At 32.3% G+C, this 26,073-nt stretch overlaps 1 protein-coding gene across 3 annotated transcripts; it reads left to right on the forward strand.

Moving 5' to 3' along the window:
• Positions 1 to 105: 105 nt before the first annotated feature.
• Positions 106 to 25,080, forward strand: Csp (Cysteine string protein). 3 transcript variants are annotated; one of them, XR_015071249.1, is made up of 3 exons: positions 106 to 857; positions 17,568 to 17,648; positions 23,320 to 25,080. XR_015071249.1 is itself a non-coding variant. In XM_085951291.1 (2 exons), exons 1-2 carry the CDS (start codon positions 272 to 274, stop codon positions 23,340 to 23,342), a joined length of 609 nt encoding a protein of 202 aa, XP_085807417.1. In that variant the 5' UTR covers positions 106 to 271; the 3' UTR covers positions 23,343 to 25,080. The 3 variants fall into 3 exon arrangements, 1 of the variants encoding a protein (XP_085807417.1); XR_015071250.1 differs by having other exon boundaries at positions 17,568 to 17,640; XM_085951291.1 differs by lacking the exon at positions 17,568 to 17,648.
• Positions 25,081 to 26,073: the final 993 nt, after the last annotated feature.

Genomic DNA, 26,073 nt, shown 5'->3' on the forward strand with positions numbered 1-26,073 from the left:
ATATTTGAATATTTTGTATATAAGAATGTTTTGAACGAATCTTGAAAGCCATACAATTTTTTTAGTGCCGTTACGTTGGCATTTATAGCGACGTACAAACGATATTTTGCGAACAACTTCAGTTATTTCAGTTCGCTGTTTCGATATTGCTTTTTTCGAAGAAACTGTGTCGTCTTTCGTTACGCCCGCACTAACGGGCCGTTAACGATACCATATTTTTCGCTGATAATCCGAGTCACGCCCAAAAAAGCCGCCGTCGCCGTATCCGGAGATGGATAAAAGAAAACTATCGACCGCGGGCGACAGCCTGTATCAGATTTTGGCCCTACCGAAGACGGCGAATCAGGACGACGTCAAAAAGACATATAGGAAACTGGCATTGAAATATCATCCCGACAAGAACCCAAATAACCCGGAGGCGGCCGATAAGTTCAAAGATATCAACAGAGCTCACACGATCCTGAGCGATCCCACGAAGCGCAATATCTACGATAATTACGGGTCCTTGGGGCTGTACATCGCAGAACAGTTTGGCGAAGAAAATGTAAACGCCTATTTCGTGGTGACATCGACCTGGTGCAAGGCCTTGTTTATATGCTGCGGCATAATAACAGGTTGCTATTTCTGCTGCTGTCTGTGCTGCTGTTTCAACTGCTGTTGCGGAAAGTGCAAGCCGCGCACGCCCGAGGACTCGGGAGACTACCACACTCTGGAGAGAGACGATTCCGACGGACTGGCCGTCACCTCACAGCCCGGAGGAGAGGGCAGGCCCGCGCCGCCGCCCGGCTCCGCCGTGAACGCCCCCATCGCCATGCCGCCGCCGGCCGCGGCCTCAGAGAACTCCAACCTCAACACAGGTGGGGTCAACTATGGTATATCTCAGTAATTCGGCGGCTCCCCCATCGATATACATAAGTAATTCTCCCTTAGCTTGTTTCACTTTTTAATAATACCCCTCAATGTGGACAGACATTTCGTTATTTGGCCCCTGTTTACATTTGAGTGACACATTTTTAAAAGTGATTGTGCGTTACTGTTTCTAGTTAAGGAACCTTTTAGCTATTTCCTGTTGGCTGTTTGCAATGATTAGAAAAAAATAAGGGGATAAGAACATTAGTTGTCATGGTAACTTGACCGGTTTATTTAGTTTAAATATTGTCCAAAAATGGCCAGTGAATAAATATACTGGTGCGGCAACAAGTTTTACAAATTACTCATATCTTATCTCTACGTATGACATATGACTCATTTTGTTTACAACACTTCATAGTATCCTCCTATTTTGTTCAATCATTGAGTATATAAGCGAATGATTATATTATTGTATATTTAGACTTCCATTTCTACTTATGCCCTCTGCCGGCCTATTCTCCGTTAACTGTTAATACTAGAAACAACACTTTCGCACATACAATATTAACATGTTTACGTATAATAAGTACTTAACGTTGGCATTTGCCAAACACAGAAAAGTGACACATGCATCTCAATATCTATTTTTCTGTGAGAATTTTATATCATAAGACAAAATATAAGACAGAGAGAGAAAGTAAAACTATTTAAGTATGTATGTAGGTAATGATGCTGTTTTATTAAAACACATAGCCGTGGTGAAGACTCCTCGTTTTAAATAAATTTCAGTATTACCTAAGTACCTACCCACTAACAAATTTTCCACGAATTGCGCAAATTGATCCATCTGTAAAAGTAATGAAATTACAACGTGAGAATCTACCGCCACCTTTATGTAATTGACATGTTGCAATCTGTATAGTTTGGATGTGCACCGCAATATTACAGTATTAACATTATTTGTCAGCAGGTTTCTGTTGTATCGGTTGAGTTGACAAACAATTTCAACACTGCCATCTCACAATGTATATCCAAAGTATACAAATGGCATAATGTCAATTACATTTTATTTTCGTTCAGATGTCACTCCAAATACTATGAAATTATTGCATCCGTAATTGTAACTAGTTCCATTTTGGATAAATCAGATACCTAGATTAGTAGAAACTGAAATATAAATTTTATATGGAAATATTAAAATGAACTGAATATAATCCATTATTTCTGAAATTTTCTAGTTAACCTGGTTTTTAGACCATATCCGCCCCCTAGTTGTTGCATACGGACACCGTAAGGCGCCATGATTCCATGTCGCCTTACGGTGATCCCAGACATACCCCATTATGTTAAATGTTGCTCCATCCATTCCCATTCGGATAGTAAGCTTCCTTTAGACCTGTAGCAAAAGGGTGTTCCTCAGCGAAGGAATACGCACAAGTATACCCCAAAAGTGCAGAGTGTTCCAGCCGCATGAAACATCTCTTTGTGATGACACCTATCACCTAGGACTGATCTGTTACTTCACGAACTCGTGCGTTATTAACTTAGACTAGTCATCCATACTACAATTTTTCAAACTGGCAATGTGCATGCATAATTTACTACAAAAGCAGAGGGCGAAAGATGAAATGGTTCTCGGTTAAGTTAGGTTAGGCTCTCGGTGAGGTGATGCGGCAGAGATAAGCCATTTGATCTATGTGTAATTACACTTAATAATTTTATTCTAAAACCCACCAAAATTATACGCATAAAACTATTGATTATTTAAAACAATACAAATTTATGTCGATATTTCCAATTTTTCTTTATTTGTATTCATTGGAAAAAAAGTGTTTATTGGCTAATAAAAATAGGAATATTGTTCTAATTTAAAACTACAATACGATGAAAACAAGAAACTGATGTTAAAACTAACCTTGTTACACTTGACACACGAAAACGTCTTTTACTGGAGATTTTGAATTGTGGATATGTGACAATTGAAAATATACACCTCATATTTCTATGAGGAATGGTGACCAAGTAGATACGGTGCCATTACTTTGCCTCCGCTTCTCGCCGCGTTTCTAACCTGCAAAAAACAAGTCTTTTAGCTTACGAACAATGTATAAATTATTATTAGTGTTAGGCATTCTTATTAATAACTATTATGCATTTGAAAATATTCAACACGGCACGTGACGCACTGTTGTAGGTGTGAAGTTGTATTTTTTATCCTAAAGTTGTATTTTAATTTTAAAAGCTTTAATAATATACTTCCTTTACTATTGTGAATGATTTTTATAATTATTAAGTATTATTACAGTATAATAGATTTATATTTAAAGCCAACTGTTGTCTGCATAATCCAGGAGCGTATTAACCTATTGGTTGCGACCTAACAATATTTAATAATCGATTTAGTACATTTCCTGAAGAATTTACAAACGCTATTTAATTTTGAAGTAAATGACTTACTTGCGTGGAGATTTTCTCAATATTAATAATTTATTAATTATAATTAAATTTTAATCACGAATCTGACTGCAGCCTGAAGTCAAAATATGTTTGTTCAAATTACTTTCCTGCCAATTCCAATTTTGAATCTTCAGGTCAGGATAAAATTTGCATAATATTTTGGATTCGATTTTAATTTGTTATTCTTTTGTTTAACTTAGCTGTCAGAATTATTTTCATTCTGACGTGTTGTATGCCTAGGTGTAGATATTTTAATATTGAACAATGTAATTATTTTTGTTTTGTTAAGTTAAGATAAATGTATATCGATCAATGAAGCGACCTCAAGTTCTTCATCTGGTAATAAATAATACATAATATAACACCAATATTTGCTTTAAAAACTTCATAATTGAAAGCCAAGGGTCACGGTCACGTAAATATTAGTGATATAGATAGGAATATAACCACATACTTATGTACATAGTTTTGTATTATTAAAATGCATTTAAAATTTGTTGTTATCTGCTTGTGTTATTGGGTCGCGGCTCAAGAAGGTTAAGAAACCCTGGTACAATCAAACATCCGTATGATGGCAGGGGCTGTGGAACATTTTTGTTATTTAAAAAATTGTTTAGCAGTCAAAACAAATATATTCTTAAGTATATTATGTGCCCGTCATGGTGACAAGGTTGCCAATTTTAAAGACAGATCTTTACATAATGATTCATCTCATCTATAATGTTGGTTATCTTTTTTTTTTAATTACACTCCATAAATATTTTTTTTGTTACAATTAATTAAATTATAATTAAATAACTATTACAAATGTCCACTCGCTTGTGACAACTTTCTTTCAAATTTAATTATTCAAACAAGTCATAACAGTCTCTGTATTGGATTTGTCATCAGCTGGTAAAAAATAATGCTATTCCTGCATAGGCGTTTCAATTGTTCTATTATGTTTTAATCCACCTCTATGCGGCGCCTCCAAGAATCAAAGTTACCTGCCAGTCTTACCGTCATCTACCTTAAACACACAGGATGGCATTTAAACCTTTCAGAATCTGGTTAACTAGAAAAAAGGCAGGCGAAGCTGAGACTGTTTTTTGGCATACATACCATGTGGATTATCTCCTCATTTCTGATACTCAGTATTCCATCATAGTGTACGTGAATTAGCAACATCAAATGAAAACGTTAAGCGGGCGGCATTTAATTCAGACTAAAATGTTCTGTATTTGAGTTTAATGCTGTCCCAGCCACTTCTTTTCGGATAATGAGCTCTCTTTGCGTAACGCCATCACCCATGATATGCAGCGCCAGGTAACTATCAAATCCTCGGCCTCATATAAAATGTGAATCAAAAATTTGTCAGATTAACATAATTTTTTGTAAACAATTGTCAAAGATATATATTATATTTATATATATTACGTATTATTAGTGTACGGTCAGTATGACTGTGTGACCTAATGAAAAACCATCATTATGACGTGTTCATGTGATATGTCTGCAGATGTGACACATGGGGATTTTGGCAGCTTTTTTTGTCCATTTGGATGCACCCAAAAGAATGAGCTATGAATGACTCTAATTATGTGAGCAGACTCAATGACGCACCGAACATCATGTGCAATCGCCAATCTTAAGGTCCTTTTAGATGTCAGTTCTGTTGTCCGTTCAGTCGAGGTGTCCATTTTGCTATGTTAAGTTTTGAAACGGCGGTGTATTTATACTTTCAGTTTAGTTATCCGTTCAGTCTTAGTTGATGGTTCAGCTGGGAAATGGCTATGTATATTTACATATTTTTTATCCACTAAAAATGAACATTATCTAATAACTTTCTAAAAATATTGGTTGGTATAGTGCAGTACCTATATTTGAAGAAATAATAATATCGAGGGTATACTGACAGAAAGCATTAACTCATTAAAACAAGTTCTGAGATAATCGCAAAAAGGACTTTAATTTTTTTTTCAAAGCGTTCTCCCACGCAGATTTTTTTATGATTTAAAAACATTTTTTCTACATTATAAAGACTAACCTTTATGGCAAACACAATATACGACATGTTACAAGTCCTGTATTTTGTATACGCAGAACGCATTAAGTCATTATTATGCTTTCTATCAGAATAAAAAAATAACAATATGATTTAATAATGTTTCTATTTTCTCACCATTATATCCTATGCCTTTGTGCGTTTTACCAGGACGTAGAGCGTAAAATTGTATACATTTTGGCATTTAAAACAGAAAAACAGCAAAAACTGAATTAATGCGTTCTGTCAGTATACCCTTGATATTTCAATCGAAATTAGAAAAGTAGTATGAAAAATACGGCAACATTGTAATTTACACGTCTATTTAACTGGCAATTCTAAAAACAGATACGATAAATAATAGTCGGCAGCTTCAGTTTTGCATTTACACGTCAGTTTAACTGACAGCTCAAACGATCGGATAGCAAAACTGATAGTTTAAAAGCATCTTTAAATAACAATTACACGTGAGTCAGGTACCAATTTGATCGTCCTGATGAATGTTTTGATTGGTTCCTAACAATATTATATTGCTAATGATAAAAATTATAAGTAAACCAAAATATAACCATTGGTCAGCTTGATGTCTGCATTACGTCAGTTTTCCTCATATTTTCCACTTCATATGTCAGCGCAAACTATCAAATATTGTATTCGGATGTTATAGTTGTTGATTAAAATTTACATACTAGTATAGGTACTATTTTCATTTTATATTGCAAGTTAAGGCGACTATAATTATTGTAAAACCAAACGTCAACCCGATGAGAGGATGTAGAACCTAACGCCTTTGAGCTAAACTATGACCACAATTGTCAATTGAATAGCGCTAAAATAAATGTTTTCGGTCACGATTCAGCGAAATAATTCAAAATGACATTTGTCAGTTGATGGGAGTTAGCTAGTCTGCTTCTGTAATTTGGGTATTAGAAAAATCAATCAAATCGACAAACAATTTTACTTTGAGAGAATGTTCTGCCGAGTGTCATATTTCTTTAAAGAGTCTTAAGTCTAAAATAAAAAGTCTCAAGTCTCTGTTAAATTAATTTACACTTTGTGGTGGTCTATATGCTCTGCGTTAGAGCGTAAATGATGATTTACCATTCTAACTATTCTATTCATTTACTTATATATATAAATATATATGGTAAAAAAAACACTTCAAAGTTTACAATATTGGATCCATTCTTTGGATCAGAAATAAAAAAAACAACATATTATGATTAAAACTGGCCGCATTATTCGAATTCCCTTTGGTGACAGGTGTTCTGCCACTACTCCTCTGCGGGTGCACTTAAATCTGACTATAATCCCAAAGTGAAATGAGAGTGATTCATTATTGACGATTTTTTATCATTCGCCTTCCGTTACCACAGGCCGCGCCTGAGGTAATGGTATCTATGAAATTGGTGACGATCACTAACAATAATTATTTATTGTTGTGTATAGGCCATGCCGCTCTTGTAGTTTTTGTTGGGTCATTAAAACCCTCATTCACTTTTTGATACTAAGCATAGATGAACTCAATAAAATATCTGGATTCTGCAATGAGATGTTTAAATTGTTCGTTTTGTTAATTTGTTAGTATTATTTTCTTGTATAATGATATTATTTTTATTATTTATTTAATTATCCCATTTATAATATTTTTTTATTTTTTTTATATGTCTGTAATACCGATGAATTGTTTAAATTAAAATTACAAAACTTCATTTGAAATTCATTTTCTTTTTATTCCTCCGCCCCATAACACTTATTTATTATTTTCACCTCATCCCTGCTGCCAGCCAGAGCATACGGCAAACCACACTTTAAATGTATCCTCAAAGATATTTATTTATACATACGCAACACCGCACCATACAGCGATACCATTAGGGACTATTTTCCGGGAAGTTTATTTCAAAATGATCGTATCGATATCTGATTTGTCAAGTCAAAACATCCCAAAATTTCTTCTATGTTTCTTGAGATGTAGCATTTCAACATTAAGCCGGGTCACACATTTAAACTCGTCTCGACTGTAACACATTGAATATGTCAATATGATTTTAAAATTCATAAAACACATGTAACTTATGTATGCACACACCTTGCATACGACATATTAGTTTGAATAAAAACAGCTGGAGTCGCAAGCAACAAATTTTACATGACACGTGCAGGAGTTGCTTTTTCATTAATTTCTGCTAGCCGCGGTCATCACTGTCCTGGCATGGCCGTTTGCACATGGAAGTTGCAATGTTGCGCGCAGTGACTACATCCCATACGAGACGATTACCAATGCGCGACCGGGCTAAATGAAATTCGTTTCAGTATCACGTAATTAAATTTCATGTCGTAATACTGAAGGTGTATTTCTAGATAACATGATAAAAGTGTAAAATTTCAATACTCATACGATGAAATTTGATTCAGTTTCATATTATCATGGAATTTCGTGTGCGTAGCCTTTTTAAAATGTAGACCAACAGACAATGTTTAAGGTAGTGGGTAAAAACCGAAATTCAATTAACTACGGCTGTACTTAAATGTAACGCGAGGTCAATTCGATAAAATGGTGGGTCGCAACATTCTTAATTATTAATTCATTGGTCATATTTTATTTCAAATCAAACTATGATTTCCTCTTGGTGACAGGATTAAATTAAGATTTTTTTTGTTTGCGTTTTGGCAAAACTCCAATAAGCATTATTCCACATATTATGTGTAAGTACTTACATATGCAAAATGCATGCTTATTTAAATATGTAGATATATTATTAATCTATAACGAAGTATGTCCTGTTATTTTAACGAAATAAATGTACTAGAAAAGAATACATACAAATGATTGTAGTTATTGTTATTAAAATATACAAAAATAAATCTTCTAAAATGTAACATCTCTTCCATATTATGTAATCATCTAACTTTATATAGTATAATGTATTATATTTATATATATATGTATTAAAACTATTTTAAAATCCAATTAAAATAATTGTTTCATATACAAATTGGATAAAATTGGAACATTATGTGTTTATAGATGGAAGGAGATATCCGAAGAGAATACAATTAATAACAACAGCCAATAATATTGATTCATTGATAGAGTTTTAAAATAAGTGCCATTGCTGGGATTGGCTACATACATTTATTATAATTACAGTAAGAGGTAATTTTCAAAAACTCTGCGAGTACTTGACAATATGTAATCTTCAGAACTCACCGAATTCAACTAACTTTCGATATTTCGACAAATACAGCAGGTTTATTTTCAAACGGCATAAAAATCATTTCAACCAATTACATCATTGCAAAGTCAGATGCCAATTATTGCTGAATGCCAGAAGGAGGATTGAAACACTCTGTCAAAAAGTGGATTTGACCAAGTTTCAAAACTACCTCCTGATATATGATCTCGGCTTGTTGTTTTATCAGTTTTTTTTTATACAAACCCCCCTCTTCATTCTCACATTGGCCACAAATTTTTACCCCATGTCTACATTACTACATTACTTAAAATTTTGAACTGCCCATTGCGTTAAAAAATTAATGTCATCTCAGAATATTTTATTCTAAAAATGTCACATTTTCTACAAGCCTCCCCCCTCTACAACCTTTGTTGCAAATCACGTTATATCAGACATTCAATATGACATGACAATGTCATATATGGCTTTCCCTTAAATGTCTATTCTCGGTAAGGAGATTAAATTAAATGATTATTCCACATGGAACGATCGGGGCCGGTTTCATTCCTGTCAATAAGACATTCTCAACTGATACGTGAATGAATCTTATACCTAGTCCAGACCAAGAATATCTGTATGTGAACAATGTTTTCCATTCGCAGCAAAACACTTTTTTTTAGGTGTTCGTAGTTTGAACAATTTATATACTATGTCCATTCATTCATGCACATATTATGTATCTTGGTTTGAACAAAGCATAAGTTAAGACAAGACTTTTTATGCGTTTATCTCGGTTTCATGGAAATGTTGGTAGATCTGTAAGCACATAACGTCTTCCAGTTGGTCTTGGTTGGTTGTATTTTTTTTTTTGAAAAATTTCTTCTCCAAATGATATATTTATACTATAACAATATGTAATTATACAAGTAAGTATGTTTATATTATAATAATACGTATAGTAAATGATTTTTAGCACATTCACATTTATAAAATCAAAAAAAAAAACCTTATCTATATGGACAGAAACTATGAAAATGAAACTGAAAAAAAATGTTGATGGTTAAATTAGCTTTATTTATCAAGTCAAATTATCTAAGTATCTGACGGTTACGCACTACATGCGTTATTTAGACATAAGAACTGTACAACTAGTAAATGACATTCAATACAATATTAACTTGATTTCTGTTTACATAGCAGTGGCAAACGGTATAAGTAGGCTGTGGAGATCCGACAAAAATAGTGCACACTAAACTTTGTCGGTCATACTTATTTGTTTTCATTGAACTAAGAATACAAATTTCAGATGGGGTTGGTTAGTTATTAGTTCAATGAAAATAATGATACGAAGTACGACTGACAATGTTTAGTGTGCACTATTTTTGTTGGATTTCTACTGCTTACCTCCGCCCTTTGCCACTGTTACATAGCATTTTAGTTTGACAGCAGCTGTCACTTTTGATTCAGTTTCATCATCTGCGGAGCCACTCGTTTGACTCATTATATGCCAGAGAATCGGCTACATTACGCATAAGACTACGTATTTATAGTATGATGACCATAAGACATAAAAACTCCACAATATTAATAACAGTACATATATATATTAGATTATAAATTGATTTGTTATGGCCAGAGATGTTAAAGAAAATGTTTTCTATGTAGACGGAGCCTAAATATATGAATCTGAACTTAGAACAAGGTTTACTAATACTCCCACTGTAGTCGAGTTATTAGAGCGGCTGTCTATGGAACCGTGGGTCGCTTATTCGATCTTGTGCCTGGTTAAAAAAATGTATTTGATCCAGTGAAAGGACCCAATGGATTGGACGAATGGCTAACTGCCTAAATTTCTTTTAATATAACCTTCACTGTGGGGGCTTGTATCCTCCGCTTAGGAGTGGAAATAGTAATTTACTTTTTTTAAATTCTAATAATTTAATTGGCTGCAACTCATTTCGCATTGCATATTCAATTGTAGCAAACTTTACACTGCACTCACCTGCATCTGTGAAAAACTGCAATTATTTTAACACGATTTATTATGTATTATTAAATGTACAAATTTTGCCAAGATACACCCTGAAAAATGAACGCTCGAGTCCCACAGCATCCTTGAATTTATCAGATCATTGTGTATCGGTTGACTCTCAATATATTTGCTGTCTGAGTCTATCCAAATCACGGTTTTCTGACTATGTGGCCAAGGGAACTCTTTCGGTGACAGATTTTAGAGAGCAAGTCTTTCACGTTTATTTCTTGAAGAATGGAGATATTCATTTCTTTGCCTTTCATTGAATTTTTAACATGCACCACCAAGGCAATATTTAGTCAGGCCGCAGTGCAACCACGCCATCAAACAAAACCATTGATTTACAAATGTCTCCTCGAACGTTCTATCGATCCTTGGGAGAAAACGGTCAATGATTTGAACGGCTTGGGACACATTAGCGAGTGGTTGCGGGTAAACCATCAAGTCTTATAATACAAAAGGTTGATATCCTATATATCCTTCTAGTTATAGTTTGAGCTTCTTGGTCTTAGATATCGACAGTGTTCAGGAAAAAGGACGTAACCCTCACTGAACAAAGTTTATAGGAGAGGCAAAAAACTTTTTTGAGAGTTTTTTGTTTAATAATTTAAAAAAAAAAATAGACACAGACTTGGGTGCATGATGATTGATGATTTGGTTTAATATATTTTCGATCTAATAATAATTAAAGAAGTTATTACAGAAAAATCATTAAAATTGAGGATAAATACTTTTTTCCATAAATTAAAAATTAATTAATCTCAATTAAAACCTAAATTTAGATAATAATTCGGCATTTGTGGCTTACTTCCTTTTCATAGAATGTGTATTTAGTTGTATACATTGTTAATACCTAATAAAAGCACTTTTCGAAAAATCGAGGGTTACGCCCTTTTTCCTAAACACTAAACACAAACATATGTTGATGTATAATACAGTCTAGTCATCTAGTCATAGGCTACTGATATAATATAATATTTAATTTAAAATCTTCTCTGCCAGATGGAGTCTGAATATATGAAAATGAAGCTGATAAAGTACTCATTAATAACGTTTTACTTAGCTGCAAGTCACTTCATATTGCGGACACATTTATAGCAAAAATTACACTATTCCTGCCGTATGTGGCTTTTGTTGGGAATAGATATTACTGTTTTATTAATTGTTACATCTGTGTATCATTTCGAATACTGAATACATTTGACTCGTACCGGAATTAAATCATTCACATTATAAAACAATTGTAGCTTTGTGAAAGGACTGACCGTGTCAATTATTGTACATAGATAAGCAGGGAAATATACCGAATCATCAATATTTAAATTAACAATCATAATATGTCATACGTTCCAAACATAGACTGCCGCCGATGCATAATACGTCAAGATTCACAGTTTTTTTTTCTATTCAATTTCCCAATTCAACCACACTTAACTTTTATTAAAAACTTATAAGGCTCCCTCTAACATAGTCCAAACTCTTTGTTTCAATGTATATGATTAATATTATTAACAGTGTTCCAGAAAACAAAATTTACTATTGTATAATGTTAAAATGAAAGCAAATAAATATTGTGTTGAAATACTGATTTTTTTATCTTATTGACATATTTTTTTTTTTTTTTTTGAAAATAATTTATTTTTATGGCAATTTTTAGTTATTTTTCAATATTGCTTTGTACATAATGGATAACATATATGTATTAAGTATATGAATATTATATTTCACGCTAAACGCTATGGATGTCATTTCAAAATCTGCTAAAATTATCTAAATATACAAAAATTCAAGACGTTTTAAATATGCTCGTTTTAAAAATTTGCAACCGGTTCTATGCTTTTAGCGAATTATGAGGCCATGATCGACAGGCCGCACATACAAATTTCACAAGTTATCTCGTCCGACTTTCAACTCAAATTACTAGCCACTGTCGATTGATTTGCATAATCTAAAATATTAATCACACAGTGACATCTGTTTGAATAATTGTGAAATACTAAGCCACAAATTATCGGTATTACACCGATTTTAGTAAGAGCTTTGCTCTACATTCAACGTGTGCCGTTACAAATCTGCGGCCTGTCAGTTACAGCCATAGTAATACCGTGAGGCATAGAAAAGGTTAAATGGTCTTATGCATGAAAGACATGTTAAAAATTTGTATTTCAAAATGACATTCATACTAAATATAAAATGAACAATTTCACACATTGTTAGTGAATGTCAATGATTTGATGGAATCTCATATACAGATTGTTTTAGATATTTTATAATTATAATAGCAATGAGGTGCTTAATTTCAAAATCTGCTAAAATTATCATATTATACAATGTCAAGAAAGGCATGAAAAACCCTATCAAAAAATCATGTTTTAAACCGGTATTGAATAGAATAAAAATAAACATTATTCAACAACATTGTGATCTAGAGTGGAATTAGAAACTCGCATATTGATCATTTTAGCAGATTTTGAAAAGATGTAAATTTTTTGAACAGGTGATTTCTTTGGATGTAGTTAGTTACGCCAACGATCGCGTAATATGAGTATTCGATAAATATATGATTTTAGGTAATAAACATCGGGCAATTACGGGCAAAACTGGTCTAGATAACGATACACAAAATTATTTGTATATATTATGTTAATTTGTTGAAATATGTCTTGCTATATGAATGGTTTTTGTAAGCATTGACCGTAATCGGCCAATATTATCATAAAAATATTCACCTCCGGAAACTTGTACGTATGCAGTTCGTCATATCACACGCCATATGTTGTATCGGAAATATATGGCCGTATATTAAAAGACCGTCCAACCTCTTTGGGTCGTATAGTACTGACATAAAATTCATGTCTAAATAAAACACGGTTCTTGTCGGTGGTTTACACTTTACAAGAAGCCAGCAGCAAAGAAATTTTGAAAATAGCTGTTATACTGGATTATTTGTTAGGTTAGGTTTTCATTTTTGAATTTATGAATTTTGCCAAAATCAGCTATGAAAATTGAATTAATGTTCATATTGAATCTAATAAAATTGGAGACCGTATGGTATACAGTCATCTCTTTCCGATAAGAAAGCTCACGGCGAAATGTTTTACGTACAATTTACATGTAACCAAAAAATAGATAGTCTAAGCAAAATATGCAATTATAAATCAGTCTGTTGTGCAATGCGGTTTTACTTGCGAGAATGATCACTTCTATATCAAATTGTCCAATCTCGGATTATAATATGGACATTTTCAACTACATTTTTGCGTTTTTTTCCACGTTAATTTATATATTATATTCTATATTGTTGATACTTACTGCAATAGGTTGTATATAAAAAAGAAATAATTAAGTATAATATATTATTTAGCATATTGTCTCAAAGGGTTATAATTGTTATGTCAGTTTATAGTTTGAACACAGCAAAACATCTTATATTCGACATATATTTGAAACTGACCTATACAACGGATATTAATTCAAGTTGTCGTATGTCATACGTCAAAATACAAAGTGCAATCGTGTCGGTGCTTATGAGCATTTTAAGATGTTATGAATATAATACAGGGTAAGTTGTAACTTTTTTCTTACTAATTTATCAACTTTTCAATATTTATAACTGAGGATTTAATGAAAACAAGTGCGCAGGTGACGACGTTGAAAAGTCAAGTATGCAAGTGTAAATGTCGACATTCTGTAAATAAGTACTTGTAGACTAGCCAAGATTGGACCCATATTCGTCGTCCAAGGTAAAGAACTGAAATTTTAAAAAATTTTAAAAATAATTATGAAAATTTATTGTGTTTTTTAATTACTTTTAGAATTTTTTGTAGAAAAAAGAAATATTCTGTATGTGTCATTCTTTCCTATTTGAAAAATTCTAAAGTTAAATTTAAAATATCAATTTATATTACAAAAAAGATTAGACTTAGCTTTGATAGATACTTATTTGTTAGTAGGTAGATTCTTATTTGTTCTTATTGGTATACTGTTAATCTACTTCTACTACCTTAATATTCAATGAAATCATTCTACATTTCAGTAGAAGGTGATGGAAAGTCCATATTATTCTAGGCGAGCCCATGATCTGATATACACCCCGTACAATCAAATAATTGGAGATGCTGCAGACTCCCAAGAGATGAATGCAACGGAAGAAGAAATACTGCTCTTAATAATAATACACAAAAGCTAAAGATCAGATGCGCGAAGAAAGCTCAGACTCCGATTATTTACCGTTGGATGCTAGCATTTTAGAAGAAGTTGAAGATCTTCATCCAGATATTACAATGAAGTTCTGTGTCTGAAAATGTATCTGAAACGTCCAATGATACAAATAGAAGTCAAGGTGTACAAAAAAATCTTTCCGAAAATACAATGTCAAAAATTAAACATAAAAAGTCAAAATTGTTATGAAACGACCGCGGATCAAAATTATTAAGCTTTTCACTACGAGGTGATACTGTGGCGTAACCAGCTCAGGCAGCCCGCTGCAGGCCTCGGCACCAACAACACGCAAACTTCCAAATCATACAAAGTTGTCCTGCATTGTTGCTTACGTGTATTCAAAGATTTGACTTCAACTGATATATTGTGATAACTTCTCCATCTGCAATACTACAATAACCTTTATTGTTTGCTTTAATTTGTATTTATATTATACCTATACATATTATTATATATTTTTATTGACTCAACACAGTGTTTAATTTCAGATAGTTATTATTCATCATGTCATTTTTGTCCTGAAGTGTGAACTAATAATAATTATATTTTAAGAAATCACAAATAACCAGCTATAAAACAATCGGTTGTATTTAGCAAATTAGTGACAACTGTAACTATTTGTAATCCATAAAATATCGAAAATAATTATTCTGATTGGTAAAAAATGATTTAATATTACAGTGTTTGTGTTCTTCTTAAAATTTTTATGTTTCTTGGCAATACAACTTATTACAGTACACCAACAATATGTTATAAAATGATTGAATACAATTCATACAATGATATTTTAAGGTCAATTTAGTAGTATTTCAGTGTCAGTGATGGTTTGTTGACGTGTGTCAGTAACGCACTGACAATGACTGAAGGTAAATTACCATTTCTGCTTGAAGCTGCAGCAGAATGGTTGTTAATCATTCAAACCCGCGACCCACAAACTTTTAGGCAGGTTTTCTGTTCACTCTTACACAGTAGCTGCGATAGTACAGAATAGTAAAGTATGTTATATATTCATATCAGTAGCGAAGGATCGAGGTAGGCTGTTAAGATCCACCATAAATAGTGTACGTTAAACTTTGTTAGTATTTTTGTATTTGTTTTTATTGAACTAAGACTAAGGTGTTGGTTAGTTTTTAAAAATTAATTTAACACCTAAACCGAACCATAATAGTTTTTCATTCATATTTGTTTGTTTACACATATTGGCTAATTTTTTTTAATTCATTTTAAAATATCCAAAGCTATGTATGATTTAATTGCATAATTTTAGATATATTATAGACAGACGAGTATTTTTTTTAATATTATCTATTATGGCTTGGTTTTCGCAGTGTTTAATTGAATTTTAAAAAACTAACCAGCACCATCCGTAAATCGTAGTCTTATTTCAATGAAAACAAATACGTATGACTGACAAAGTTTAGTGTGCACTAATTATGGCAGATCTTAGCAGCCTACCTCCACCCTTCGCCACTGATTCATATACATATTATATTATGCATAACACTACAATATTGTAACCTCACTGGTAATCTAACCCATAGACCCATAGCCCCTGGCGACTCTCGTGGTGCAGTGGGTAAGGCGCTCGCCTTCCACCCGAGAGTTCCTGGGTTCGATTCCCGGTCATGACAAAAACCTTTATGTGTTTTTCTCAAAGCCTGGGTGTTTGTGATTGTTCAAAATTACTAACAACCACCTTGTACGAAAAAGCAAGGACATGGTTATTAATAATTCTAAAAAAAAAAAAAAACCCATAGCCCCTGGATGAAAGGCCAGTGCCCTATGCGCTGGACTACAAGGGGCCCTGTTAAATTCAAGTGTATTGGCTCCACAAAGCTAAAATTGATTAAATATGACTTGCTACATCCCTCTCTTCCAACCTTTTAATAAGGTTTATATATTATATTATGAATCATAAAATTAACAATAAAATACATGGATGTCTTATTTTTATTTATTTTTTCTTTTATGGCCAAAATCTCTCTTATTGGCATTGTTTTCGTGCATGATGTGTATACTGAAAAAAAATTATCATAATGACGTGTGAAAAGGGGGAATATTTATATGCCTAATTTCCATATAAATAGGGATGCGTTGAACGTAATAGTGTATTGTGACTTTTTATGTGTAAATAAATTGTCAATTAGTGATTTATGCAAACAAGCTTCGCTTTGCGTAATGTTAATTAATGTCTCGGTGCCGCAATCGAACTGCGTTATGTATCAACAGATCAAGTGATAAACAAATGGAAAATGAAATATGAATAACGCAGAATAATCCATTGTTGAAGGTTGCTTGAGTGTTATAATTTTGTAACATGGAAGTTTTTTTATAACGTAATTGTTGTATTTTAACTGTACAGTCAGTTAAACACCTCGGAAGAGAAGTAATTAAATATTGAATTTAATTGAATAAATTATTACAGACATCTGTTGTATTTTCAAAATTCTCTTTAGTATTTATAACTGGTTATTGATATCTAGTGTATCAATAGGTGGCACTGTATGTATTTAATTTTGTTATCAATATAAACATAATATATATTAATTTAATACGCACATGTGAAGCCTTCAATTTAAACAAAAATGAATTATAAAAATATAAATCCATGTTCCTTTGGGAAAGTTTTGAATTAACTGGCATTGCACAAATTTCATGTATATTATGCAAAGTGTTAATGTCGCTTGATCTAATAAATACTTAACGTTGTCCGATTTGTCTGTGGAAGGGTGGCAATATGTTATACGCTATACGACCTATATCACATATATATATGCTTCATGCACATGTTTGTCTGTTATAGGTCGGGCATGAAGGGAAATATAATCAAACATATTTATCAACACATTCACGCTTCACATCTCGGGGTTAACTAAGTACGCAAGTGAGCTTATGTCATTATTTTTTATTTCACCGCTCTATTTTCCCCTATCTCACCTAAAATATTTCAATATTCGGAGTGCAGAACTGATATGTCCGTTTAATCTCACGCGTCTTTAACAGAATTCGTATAATACAAACTAAATTATTGAAGCTGTAAAGAACACGGAAAAGCGTGTTACAACCGCTGACGAACCTGTAAATTATGGATTGACTGTTTTTTTGAACAAAAAATGGAAAAGGTGTAATTTGACAGCATCGACACTTCACCGTATAAATTGTCTGTCACTTTGACATTCCTAGTCACCTGAAAGCGGTCTGAACCGATCATGCGTAGTTTCCTACTGTCGGGCTGGCAGCAACAGAGCTTAAACAAAAGTAGTAACTTTAAAACTAGCTGGAAAAAACCTTATATAATATGACTCGGTTTCTTCACTGTTTATAGCTAAAAGAAGAACAGATTTGTGTTTCATCTCCGTCTCCGGTCATTCAATTAAACATATTTATCGTAAACATCAAAATGGACATATCAATATTGCACTCTTAAGGGATCATACATCCGTGTTACCTGAGCTAAGCATGATATATTATTTTATTTTTCTATTCTTACTATGGCTGTTGGACCGAGATACGCATTTATAAGTGTGGGAACAAACTATACTTTATATCCATATTGCTTGATAGATTTTTTAACTAAGCACAATTATTGTGTCACTTTCATGAATGTTTTAAGATAAAACCAAACTTTTCAGTTTTTTCAGATTTTTTACAACGGCATCTTACCTATAAATGCATAACGCAGTCCATTGTGATCATCAAAATAATAAACAGTATAATGAGACAGATATAAAATGTTTTATACGTAGGTTCAAAGTGATTTGAATTGAGTATATTATCGAGTGGGTGTACATAATCTATTGCAGTTTAGAACGGATATAGAAAATTGTAATATTCTCTTTGTAGAGAAAGAGCCTAGCGTTTTTTCAACATTCGATTGTTGTTTCAAATCTATTAAATGAAATATCGATTTTGGATTCTAAATTTGCACATCTTATTATTACTAAATATAAACACTTCAAAAAATATACAAGGAATACACAATTTTTTTAGAATCCAAACCAATGTTATTGCGCCATCTCAGAAACATATTAATAGGAAAAATCCTCAAATTGAGTAAGGTTCAAACATGTCTCTTGCTTGCCGGGCTCACCCACTGATAGGGAATATTTTGCATGTAACTAAGAGGCCATCCATAGACTGAAACCGTATGCGGTTTAGAACCGTGTGCCATACTGAACTTGTGATTTTTGTTCATGAAAATATATTTTCACTAAGTGTGTAAGTGTATGGTATAAACGGATACAATCAGTTGCTTATAATATACTTTGTGAAAATATATTTCTATAATCAGAAATCATTAGTCAATATGGCACACGGTTCTAAACCGCATATGATTTCAGTCTACGGATGGCCTGCTAATCACACTGCATTAAAACAACTTCAATTACATTCGCTTCAAACAGTACATTGTTTTATAAAATTCTAATTTATGTTCAAACTAACTTTTGAATTAATGGAAATTTCTATTCATCAATAAGGCATTACTTAATGCTCTAACCCAGGGGTAGTCATCCTTTTTATACCTACCGCCCACCGGTTCCACAGTAATGGTGATTTATAAAGTAGGGAAGTAACTTTACTTAACCACTAAGCCACCAACTCGAATATCTTTCTTGCAGACATTTCCTAATTTCCACGATTTAAAAATTAAATTAAATTCTGTCGACAGAAGACCACCGAGCTAAAAAGGCGTAGTCACAAATTTTGGTGCGTTTTTTTACATATTTTTCCTAATAGCTGAGGTGTATCTAAGTTAGTTATTAGGTATTCCTATATATAATTTTTCTGTTATGATTTGCATGACCATCATTTCGTAGAGATAACATTGTTCATGTACGTATTCACCGTGTATGCGATTTGTGACTGTACTTGTGTCATGTGTATGCTTAAATGTGTGTGATTTTATCCTAATATTTTTATCATAAGAATTTTAAAATGAATAGATGAATTAAGTAGACATCAACATTGTCAGGCATCTTGTTAGCCTTTTTTACAGGTAATGGTTGTCAGCTGCTCACCAAACTTGTTGGGTCGATTGGATACATTAATACAGCAATATATAAATTTGACAAAATCAATTGTCCTACTACGAAATTGCCTAGGTCAAAATTGAGTCCCTCGATGAAAAACTAGCATTGTCCTGAATTTATCATTTTGAAATAATAGCGCTTAAACATGATGTGCCAGTTCAAAATTCATGTGATTTGTGTGTCACATATCTCGAGATTATTAATGTTATCTGCTGTCGAGTAAAGAATGATTTTTGACTAATATTGTGCGTATAATATAAGAGCAAGCTTTAAAAATCATAAGTCTAATTTTCATTGAATAAAATCGTTGATTTTTGTACATCAGTCCACTGATTTTTTTAAATTTCATTTGGCAACACTATAGTTAGATACCATAGACTAATCTTTGTGTAAAAGACAATGTCATGTTATTACCTTTTTTAAAAGATATTTTATAAAATAATATGTTTGTCAATGATTTTTTATAGTCTTAATAACTACCCACAAGTCTTTTACTATCTGTTATTTAAATAAATCAAATTATTCACAGATTCCTACACAAAAAAAGTCTTTATAGAGCAGTTTTTTGTCTTTTATTTAAATTTTATCATATACAATGTTTTACAGCTCAACAATGATTTGTACCTAATTGCACAGTCTCACTTATCGATTTTTGTCATTCAACTGCCTGTTGAATTGTATTAATTCAAGTTGAATCAAAAGTTCTAATCAAGATAGCGTTAGTTTGTGTGTCTTCGTAAATTTTGATAGTTTATGTGACGAAGTAATGAAAATATTGCTAAAAGGGCATTCAAAAAACGTCATTTATAAACTGAACTGCCGTCAAACAATCTGTGCAAGTCGAGACGAGTTTGACGTGCCGATGCGATTTGTTATCACCTTGGTTAACTCGCCTAAGCAACGACTTAAAGTAGAATATTTCGTTCAATTCATTCCCATTTATCAATTAATTGATGATCAACTCTCAAAAAATCGCCACGTGAGAACACTGGTATAAAACATATAGACGTTCAATTGTCATTCAACATACTATTGAACAACAAAAATCGCCACGTGAAAACTCAGCATACGGGAGAGTTAGCTGGATAAAAAATTGGATAGTATTCCTACCGCCTCAAGTATTTGTTACAGTGCTTATTATGGGTGATTGGGTTTTCTACACTTTCTTTTAGTGTACCTATCTTTGTTCTTCCCTTTTGACATTAATTATTGATTCTTTGTTGTAAATCATTGTTAAATGCGAATGCCTTTCATTATCATATATATATTTATAGATCCACCACTTACTAATGAAGATATGTAGAAATCACTCGGTTTGTATACTCATCGTTGGAAGCAGAGCTAGCTGGTGTTGTCATTGCCAAAGTTCGTTTTACATTTCACACATTAATTGGATCCAGTTTGACCGCATGCGTGAATCGAACGCATTTTTTTATATGTAAATTAATATGAATGATTCGTGTTTTACCAAAACACACGAAAATACGTTAATTTGATATCGTTTACACTGACACTCATTTCTGTGTTATCTCATATCACATCCAATCGATATCACACAACTATTACAATTGGTCGTTGAATTTAAGTGTTCAAAATAATCGAATTCATGTCCTATTACGCAGAACAAATTTGTCTATCAGAACACACAAATTTCAACAATAAAATTTGCCTGTCCGCATTTTAAATCATAAAAACAACCTTTTAGCGTTTTCTTCTTCTTTGGCACCACAGCCTGGGATGGACCTTGGCGACCTCGAGCAGATTCTTCGCTCTCCTTCTCCAATCGATTGCAAGAGATAAGAAAATGAGACGTCTTGGGTTTTGAAGGGAAAAAATTCTTCTTTCAAAAAGACTACCCATCTTTACAAGTATTTTTTGATTTCACTCAGACATTCCTGCGTTGAATTGAATGGTTGATTAATCCCAGAAAGAGTTATTCAAATTTACGCTAAACCTTTAAGGGGGGACATGCTCGTCGAAGGTCAAAATTGAGTTTTTATTGTATTTTCAAACCATGATCCTGGACACTCCTTAAACGTTGTAGATAATCTATTTATACAATTTTGAAGCCTTATTATCCTTTATAGTTATTTTAAACATTTGATGACTGCATGAAGTATTTTTGTTACATAAAATAGTATTCTTTTAAACCTCTCGCTCTAATGTTTTAGAATATAGTCATATTTCGGTACATAACTGTGCAATGTTGTTAAGATTTTTTACATTTATTAATTTTTAAACGCATTTATAAAACCATTAGCATAATTTATTACGAGATAATTTTTGTAAAATATTCACGATAAAAAATTATATTGATAATCTCTGTGATCCCAAATTTGACAAGAATTAGGCATTTTATTATTCAAAAAATCGGCAAGATTAACACATTTGAAGATGATTCTAAAGATATTTATTATAAGCTATGTCTTTGACCATTCAAGTGTGATAAACTACTTATGAATAATGATTTCTTTATAATAATTATTGACCTAAGAATAAGGTAGTGTTTTTTTGAAATACGCCATTTCTTTTGTCATTCCCCAGTGGTTAAGCTATAACATACGGCCGTAGCCATAAATTGACAAACTATAATTGAAGTAGGGAGTCAAATGATATTGACGCGCGTGTTTGAACATGTACCGCTTAAAAAAAAATTAAAAAAAATTCAGTTAGGTACATGTTCAAACACACGCGTTAACATAATTTTACTCCCTACTTTAATTATAGTTTGTCAATTTATGGCTACGGCCTTATGTTGTAGCTTAACTACTAGGGAATGACAAAAGAAATGGCGTATTTCAAAAAAACACTACCTTATTCTTAGGTCAATAATTATTATAAAGCAATCATTATTCATAAGATGTTTATCACACTTGAATGGTCAAAGACATAGCTTATAATAAGTATCTTTAGAATCATCTTCAAATGTGTTAATATTGCCGATTTTTTGAATAATAAAATGTCTAATTCTTGTCAAATTTGGGATCACAGAGATTATCAATATAATTTTTTATCGTGAATATTTTACAAAAATTATCTCGTAATAAATTATGCTAATGGTTTTATAAATGCGTTTAAAAATTAATAAATGTAAAAAATCTTAACACCACTGCACAGTTATGTACTGAAATATGACTATATTCTAAAACATTAGAGCGAGAGGTTTAAAAGAATACTATTTTATGTAACAAAAATACTTTATGCAGTCATCAAATGTTTAAAATAACTATAAAGGATAATAAGGCTTCAAAATTATATAAATAGATAATCTACAACGTTTAAGGAGTGTCCAGGATCATGGTTTGAAAATACAATAAAAACTCAATTTTGACCTTCGACGAGCACGTCCCCCCTTAAGCTTTGAGTTTTTTCTAAGAAGAACTAAGGTATCGAATTATCATACAAATATGATAAATTTTCAGGACAGACTGGCAACACAGTTCAAATATTATGTTATTCCATTGAATATTCTGACTTCTTTTATTTCTTTTATTTGTTTATCTTTTATTTCTGTTTTGTTTCCAGGAGGGGGCCTAAAGTACACATAACAACAATGCTAGGTTATAACGAAAACATAATTCAAATCAAGTTTATTCAACTAAGATTTATGATAGGTTGTAAGTAATTAATTGTATTATTATATAATAACATCCGAGCACGGTGTGAACATATTGAAAATTGTCAAAGTTCTGGATTATTAGTACATTATTTAAGACTCGTGTTTAAATCATGTTTGTTATTTTATTAGTACAACGGCTGTATTTCATCAAATATAAGACGCATGTTTTTTCCTATTTCGTTGGCGTCTTACGTTTGCTGTCGACCAACCAAAGCGCCGACTGATTGCCACCCATTCCATCTGAAGAATCAAACATTGAAAAACAAATACTTTAATAGCAACACCGGCATGGATTTGAACTACGAGAAGACCAGTAGCGAAGGGTGGAGGTAGGCTGTTAAGATCTGACATAAATAGTGCATACTAAAATTTGTCAGTCAAACGCACTTTGTTTTCATTGAACGAAAACTATAATATGTACATAGTGTTTGTTAGTTTTTAAAATTCAATTAAACCCTACCCAATCCAAACACCATCTGTAATAATATGTATTCTTAATTCAACGAAAACAAATAAGTATTACTTGAAAAGTGTGCACTATTTTGTCGGAATGCCCATAGCATACCTAAACTATTATGATTTGGTTTCGGCAGGGTTTGATTGAATTTTAAAAACTAACCAGCAACATCAGTAAATTGTATTCTTCGTTCAATGAAAACAAATAATTATGACTAACAAAGTTTAGTGTGCAGTAGTTATGTCGAATCTTAACAGTTTACCTCCGCCCCTCGCCCTTGGAAGGTACTATTCAATTGAAAGCAGGAAACTTCAGTTTTAACAGATACCAACCACTTTTGCGTCTCATAATTCATGGAATACGATATATACATGTTAAAATATCTAATTTATCATTTCACCATGTCGCATTGTGAATTTCAATGAATTGAATCAATAATGAAACTCGGTGTATGTTATCTTAAGGAGGATCATCCGATTTGTTCGCTGTCTTGATGAAAACATGTATTTTTGTAATACTTGATAAACGGTAAGTACTCTTTTCTTAAGAGGACTTGTATTTTTAATTTACGAATTTGCCCAAACCCATTTTATTAAAGTCAGCGTAGATTGACTATGTTTGAATGATTTTTTTTATTCGTGCTTGTAAGATACATGTTATTGTCAAGACAGTGAATAAATTACATGATCCCTTAAAGAATGAAGATTGCCGATCTTTGACCGCCGTGCACGATATTAGCCAGTGATATTTAGTTTTATCTCATGAGTCGATTAATTTATGTGATAGTTTGCAGTCTGCCGATTGTGTGTTATCGATTCAATTACGGTGTGATGTTTCACACGCAGGTATTTTCCATTAGTTATTGTTAGAATCTATCCGATTGAAGTTATTATATCGGGGCTAAGAATGACACAGAGGCGACACTGTTGAGAAACACTGGACAACACGTCAAGCACTCCAAGACGACAACGTTTTACAATTCGATGCTTCAATAATACAAGGTTATGTGCAGTGTTTTTTTTTCTGGGGATATTCCGTATCCCCACCTTTTTTGTGGCAAATAAAATTTTAGTCTAGTCAACTATTTAAATATTTTACGATTGATGCTAAATAATATATAAACATATATATTTTTAAAAAAGCAGGATATTGTCTTCTCGAAAAAAAGCGTTGTTTAATAAAGGTGTCCCTTTCCAATTACCGATATTTCCAAAATTCAATAATACGCAGGTATTTTCCATTAGTTATTGTTAGAATCTATCCGATTGAAGTTATTATATCGGGGCTAAGAATGACACAGAGGCGACACTGTTGAGAAACACTGGACAACACGTCAAGCACTCCAAGACGACAACGTTTTACAATTCGATGCTTCAATAATACAAGGTTATGTGCAGTGTTTTTTTTTCTGGGGATATTCCGTATCCCCACCTTTTTTGTGGCAAATAAAATTTTAGTCTAGTCAACTATTTAAATATTTTACGATTGATGCTAAATAATATATAAACATATATATTTTTAAAAAAGCAGGATATTGTCTTCTCGAAAAAAAGCGTTGTTTAATAAAGGTGTCCCTTTCCAATTACCGATATTTCCAAAATTCAATAATAATTGTTGCTTTTTAATTAACTAATTTTTTTATTGAACGAATGATTCACAAGATTTAAGAGTGTAACATTCTAATTATTGAACATACAATATCGTTTAGAAAACACTTCTGAGAAAATATATTACAACCAATAGAAAAAATCTTTTTGAAGAATTATTAGCAAGTTCAAGTAAGTTACAACAAAAAATTTTGGAGTGATCCGTGACATCGGTTAGTAATTAAAGTAATACCTACTTTGATTTAAAATACAAAAGCCGATCGCCAATAGTAGCTCAATTCGGAAAACGCTACAGAGAGTATTAAAAGCCATTAGTTAAAATCTGTCGCAATTAAGTAAGGTGCCTATGGCATAGTCGTCTATGTGCATGGGTGCTAAAGCCGAGAGATGCAGGTTCGATTCCTGCTGGGTGTCTTACTTTTTTCAAAAAGATTTTAGTGTTAAAATTGTTTATGTTCAATAATTGTTGCAGTCAAAATTTTTGGTTTTCAAGGTTAAATGATTGGTTTTAATGTGAGTTTCTTTTTTGCCATCATAATATTATATCTTCAAATTAAACAATATGCCAATTTTTTTAGGGGTTACCTCTTAATTCC

Source organism: Rhyacophila brunnea, unplaced genomic scaffold (genome assembly GCF_057557595.1).
Source record: "Rhyacophila brunnea isolate RB1 unplaced genomic scaffold, BYU_Rbru_1.0 scaffold_24, whole genome shotgun sequence".
Taxonomy (NCBI): Eukaryota; Metazoa; Arthropoda; class Insecta; order Trichoptera; family Rhyacophilidae; genus Rhyacophila; species Rhyacophila brunnea.

What these genes read in the sequence shown, in the direction of transcription:
- Csp (XM_085951291.1), top strand. Translation starts at nt 272, where the DNA reads ATGGATAAAAGAAAACTATCGACCGCGGGCGACAGCCTGTATCAGATT. An exon ending in GAACTCCAACCTCAACACAG is followed by an intron (nt 858 to 23,319) that starts GTGGGGTCAACT and finishes TTTTGTTTCCAG; the next exon opens with GAGGGGGCCTAAAGTACACA.